The 6,000-nt window shown below is 45.5% G+C and overlaps 1 protein-coding gene across 2 annotated transcripts in view; it reads left to right on the top strand.

Annotated features, from left to right (window-relative positions):
• LOC146829602 (heat shock factor protein 3-like) overlaps nucleotides 1–6,000 on the top strand; it is a 370,027-nt gene that overhangs the window by 110,629 nt on the left and 253,398 nt on the right. For both annotated transcript variants that reach the window (XM_085608309.1, XM_085608307.1), the window contains exons 3-4: nucleotides 4,524–4,651; nucleotides 5,302–5,426. In XM_085608309.1, coding sequence (XP_085464435.1) covers nucleotides 4,524–4,651; nucleotides 5,302–5,426 — 253 coding nt within the window. The remainder of the gene's footprint in view (nucleotides 1–4,523; nucleotides 4,652–5,301; nucleotides 5,427–6,000) is intronic.

Below are 6,000 nucleotides of genomic sequence, written 5' to 3'. Positions count from 1 at the left end.
CGGGGAGTTTGCATTGCTAAACAATCCGGTATCCTCAACGCGATCTGAAGGCAGCTCACCAAATTGGAATGGGAAATCCAATCACTCAAACTGGAATTTGTCCCTACAAAAAGTGTCGCCACTATGGCCGCTATTTGAGCTAAGCCGACGGAGTTCAATGAGCAGGCAGGACGTGAGACAAAATACCTCGCCCGGGATGCGAGGGCGCGCATATACGGGGAAAGTGAACACCCTGGTAAAACGCTTGCTGGCTTGCTCTGCAAGCCCAGGACCTCCTGAATGTGGTACAGCTACTTGATGACAAACATGAACTCCAATCCGCACCCACAGGACTATTGCACACCATGACCTCCATCTACTCTTAACTTTATACAGCCACTGCATTGCACTCTGCGGATGAGCTGGCTGCATACCTGAACTCCATCCTGTTACTATGGCTAAAGTGTGCGACAGGTCATACTTGGACTCCCCCACCGCAGTGGAGGAGATAGTGCTGATCATTCAGGGCCTCCTCAGTGACAAGGTGCCGGGATTCAGTGGGTTGACCACCTCCTTCTACAAGGAGTTTGTGTCCAAGCTGGTCCCTTATTTGTTATCGATGTATGAGGAATCTTTGGAGCATGGGTTCTACCACCATCTCTCTGCGAAGCGGTCACAGTGACGCTCCTCAAGCCTGACAAACCATCAAATAAATGTGACTCCTATTGGCCCCTATCGAGGATCAACATCGATAAGAAAATATATGCTCAATAATTGGCAAACTACTTCCTTCCTATAAGGCCCTCCATCGTGCAACCTGACCAGTCTAGGTTTGTCCTGGGTCACTCTACATCTCACAATCTGCGTACGATTTTTGCCCTATGCACACACATGACCCGCAACTACTTGCCACTGCCGCACTCCTTCACACCACTAAGGCTTTTGATTCTCTTGAATGACCCTACCTTTTTACATTACACAAACGCCTGGGTTTCAGTCTACATTCAGCCGACAAATTAAACTTCTATACTTTCCACCCACTTCCAATATCCGACTCAATGACATATTATCAGATCCATTTCCGATAACCCGAAGGGACACTCCAGGGATGCCCGCTATCCCCTCTCCTATTTGCCATAGCGATGGAACTCCTTGTGGCACGCCTACTGTAACATCATTCCCATCGCATCCTGAGCTTCACGGCGCGAGTTCTGATGAGTCTCAATGTACGCAGGTGATGCTACCTTCTATAATCTGCAGGCCCGCTGAGAATCTAGACCCGACTATACAAGAGGTCACCCTCATCGGTGGATTTTCTGGCATACACATCAATTGGTCCAAATAAACACTTTCCTCTCACCAACTGCACACAGCCCTTTCCCTCAGAGTTCCTGCTGAAGGGATAGCGGACTCGCTCCGCTATCTAGTCATTCGGCTTAACTGTGATGGGAAGAGCTCTGGAGGGCCAATTATGGCCACACTATGGCGTGGTTGGATGACAGCGTTCAGGTATGGTTTTGCTCATCACTATCAGGGTCTGGACGTTTTGCCATCGCCAAAATGATTATCCTACCTACATTTCTGTAACTTTTCTCAATCTACCTGTTCCTCTTATTTCACTTCTTCCGGTGAATGAGATCCAACTTGGTTTCACTGACCTGAGCTGCCAAGCAACCTTGGATCTCCTGGGAAATTCTCACATCGCCACTTGAACATGGGGAGGGTTAGACCGTGCCGGACTTGACATTATATGCACTTTGTGCACAGGAAAAATGCATAAACTTTGGCTCTATCCTGCTCAATCCCAGCTTCACATGGCGATTGAGGCAGACCATGCTGCACCCTGCCCCCTGACTACAGCACTGCGTCTATCTTACAAGCCTCCACGGTTGACGATCAACACTGTGGAGTGTGTGCGCTGGCATGAGAAAAGTTGCAGGGCTCTCATGCGTATATGCCCCTTATTTACCAATTCTGCTCAGCCCCATTTTTACTGCCCCTGCAGGATGCGGGCACCAGGGCGAGGGTGCCCGGACGCAGCTTTGCTCTATTTTCAGATCTTTATCCAGGTGACCAGTTGATGCCTCTATTTGAAGGCCAGGAAATAACACACCAACAACGCTTGAGCTTCTCCTGTATCATCACCAGTTCGAGACACCTGCCGGGCATTGCACAACGCATTTCCTCCCTCCCTCCACTCCCTTACATTGAACATATTCTCACAAATCCATCCCCGCTCAAGCTAACCACGCTCCTTTACTCCATCATGCAAGCTATGGCTCCTGTTCGTATACTGGCGACGTGCACTGACTGGGAGGCTGACACTGATCCACCACTAACTGACGCATAGTGGTCCTACTGCTGTGGTCCCATTTAAAGATTATGTCTCATCCTCTTTAAATTTTTACATCGCCTATATAGATCCCCTTCAGTGGGAGAGGTGTGGAGCAGCAGCCAGGGCAGCTGACTTCGGAGCACAGGGTTCACGGTTCGAACCCCGGCTCCGGCGGCAGATCAGCTCAACACCATATGACTCTGGGCAATAGCTCATTTCCACAACGGCCCCCAGCGCCTTGAGACCCGTAAGGGTGAGTAGTTTGCGCTTTACAAATACCAGATTTAGGATTTCACAGCTCCTCCCTTTTGGGCTGATCACCTATGCGTACTGTCTTCACTGTACAGCACCTCAAGCCTCCTATGTACACCTTACATGTTCTCCACTGTCCAGGTCATTCCTCTGCGCGCAGCCCCCTGGTTGGCCTTCTGGGCTATGTGCGGGACGTGCCTGTGGGAAGTCGTAAACTCACCGCTATGCTGCTCTTGGCCAAACGCAGGGTTGCCATACATTTGGGGATGACTACCTAACTGGTTGACGAATGCAACATATTGTCAAGACAAATTTAGCTCACTTCTGCAAACTTGTGTCACCACAAGCCCGCCCAAAGAATATTTGGGAATCCTTTCTCACCTTTTTCAGACAGAGATTCCCCTGTCTCACATGCAACTGAAACAGAGCAACAATATGCAACTGTACCCCTTGCTTTGAGGTTTTCAGCATTTAGCACACTTATGTCTGTGATGTGACAACTTTGTACTGTGGCATTCCCGGCTCAGATAGTTGTGGCTCGACTGGAGGGGTACATGAAATGGACTTTGCTCTAAATGTGATAATAGAGGTGTTTGGGTGAAGAGAACTAATGTACGCGCTCCTAATATTTGACCCGTTCTTGGTCCTACTACAGGTCTTGCCCTCGAGTAAGTCTAAGATGAAATCCAAGAAGTAGTCTCGGCATAAGCAGCGCCCCCTTTCTCCCACTCCAGGGAGCGATTGCACTGTAGTCATTCCAGTGGCCTGACTCTGCTTCAGTCATATGATTCCGACCTCATTCCGCAGTTAAAGCTGGTGTGCTCATTCGCTTGGTCATTCTCGACTCCTAAGCAGGTAGAGGGCTTCAAGGAGGTGATGGTTGAGCTCTTTTGGATAATTCTCATGTCCCTCTTGTGTGCCTCCGGGCCCCGTGACCTGCTGGGTGCACCCTCTCCCTATCGAACTTCCACTGGTGTCAAGCTGTGCTTCCACTTCCGTGCCGAAGGCCACCTTAGTCCATATAGGGCCAGCTTCATGCTGGCTCTGAATCCAACTTCAGTGCCAAATAAGGTGGCACCTTAATTTACACCATCCCCTTACGCATGCCTAAAAGCATAGTGAAGACTGTGTACACAAATGCATGGTACAGCAAGGCACAACCATACAGTAGATCAACTATATAAAATCCCCATAAACCTCTGACCTTTATAACTATCATCAGAGCAGTTGTCACCACCTAATAGCCTGCAATATCTGTCGCAGCTATCCAGGAAAAATATTCAAATTCTCTAAATGCTTGGTCCACAGCAATCTTGTGAACACCGCGCAAACTAACGCACAACTAATAGTAGCACTGCATTACCAACCCCTGAAATGGTTTGTGACATAATAACCAAAACGGTTGCCAAATTTCCTTACAAATATGCCTGAAAATCAACCAGAGTCGCGTTTTGCAGGCCTTCCATTTGTAGTGGCGTATCACTCACACTACAGGTACACATAAACGACCACGCTGCAGCGGACAGTATTATTGTTTTTTGGCGACGCTGTTGGCCATTGTTGGTAAGATGTACTGTCTAAGCCTGATGGTCAGGTAGCGCCTTCGAAAGGCGAGGCCTATCATCTATGCCATTGCTTGTGTTTTCTATGCAGTTTTCACTTCTATGATAATTTTGTGGGGAAATGTGTAAAGTATTGTGGAAAAATATAAGAGCTTTTGAGTGTCTGGGGACCAGCCTGTCATCAGAGATTCACTCGAAAGTTAAAAGTCTGGGTTGGATCCCTTGCGGTCTACTGTTACAGGCATCTTTTCCCCACACTTTACCTGCGGTAGGAAAAAAAGAGCAGACAAAATTAGGCAATATTTAAATACATTTGCAAAATGAGTGTGTAGATCTTTTTGAAAACTATTTTCTGTGCAGTTTTAATAAAGTATTCCTTGGTTATCTCAACACAGATGGATTCCGAAAGGTGATCAGTGTGGAAAGTGGTCTTTTCAAACCTGATAAAACCTCAACTATTGAATTTCAGCATCCATTTTTCAAGCAGGGCCAAGCAGATTTATTGGATCACATCAAACGGAAGGTACCGTACAACCTAACCATATCTTATATTTTGATAATGCAATACAACTTAATGTTGCCGCTATGGTGTTTTTGCTGAGCGCATTGTCTGCTGAATTTAACAGGCCCTTAACAGTATAATTTAGTGGCTTTGTTACTTAAACTGGGAGATGTTGCTATAAATACCAGATCACTCAATCATGCACCACATCACCACATGCCAGCAACATGTCATCTGGTATTATTTAACTGTAGAATATCTTTACAAATGTATGTGCGTCCCCAAAAAAGTTTTCAAATATTATTTTCAAAAGCATACGTCAAGATCCATACTGTGGTCCTAATTTGTATTTTCAGATGATACTTTGTAAATAAAATTATATAAAATTGTGTCAAGGATGTAAGAGATGGCAACTTTAGTTTGGTTTATTGTTGTAGTTCAAATAACTTAGGCTCCCTTCCCAAATCTACATTGTTTCAAACTGTTTCAGAATAGCAGATATTGCTTTCATTTTTAAACAAATGCTTATTTGGTATGCTAATAGGACATCCGTATTTTGTACTTTTCATTTTACTGCTTGTTCTGCTGCCTGTACTGTTCCACAAGTGTGCTAACTTTTGAGTAGCCTCACCATGATTGTCTAAGTTATCTTCTTGACATTTACATACTAGGTGTCATCTGTGAGACCAGAGGATGGGAAATTATCTCATGATGACTTGCATAAAGTGCTTCTAGAAGTCCAGGAAATGAGAGATGAGCAAAACAACATGGATGCTAAATTTGACCTTATGAAAAGGTAGACTCTTCTATGTTTCAGTTCTTTTACTTTCTGCTTTAACATCACAGAAGACAACATATAACAATATGTGCCATATTTTAACGTATCATTCGTGCTAACAACCTAGATGGTGTTTTAAAAACCGACTGATGAGCCCTAATAAGGGCCTATGTTGCATGTGCTTAGGTTCAGAGAGGGTCTGGCCTGGCATTTCGAGCTGTACTGTTCCATTGGAGCAGGGTCAAAAACTGATACTCATATGGCTGGTTCCAAACTAAGGTGGTTTGGTTTGCAAGATAATAATGAAGTGGGATGCAGCCCAGATTAATTACCATTGGCTGAGATTAATTCAAGCATCCCATCCATCACTTTTTTTGTATACTTCAGTGTGATGCAGAGATTGGTTCCTCTCTTTATGAGGGTCATGAATGTTGCCATCTCTGATGGAATCTACCCGTCACTGTGGAAGACAGCGGTGGTTAAACCCCTTCTGAAAAAGCCCTCTTTAGATGTTACAGAATTAAAAAAAACTTCCGACCAATTTCTCTGCTTCCCGTGCCTGCTAAAATGCTGGAGTCTCACCTAAACTCTC

Source organism: Triturus cristatus, chromosome 5_2, assembly GCF_964204655.1.
Source record: "Triturus cristatus chromosome 5_2, aTriCri1.1, whole genome shotgun sequence".
Classification (NCBI taxonomy): Eukaryota; Metazoa; Chordata; class Amphibia; order Caudata; family Salamandridae; genus Triturus; species Triturus cristatus.
This window is presented reverse-complemented; position numbering and strand designations above follow the sequence as displayed.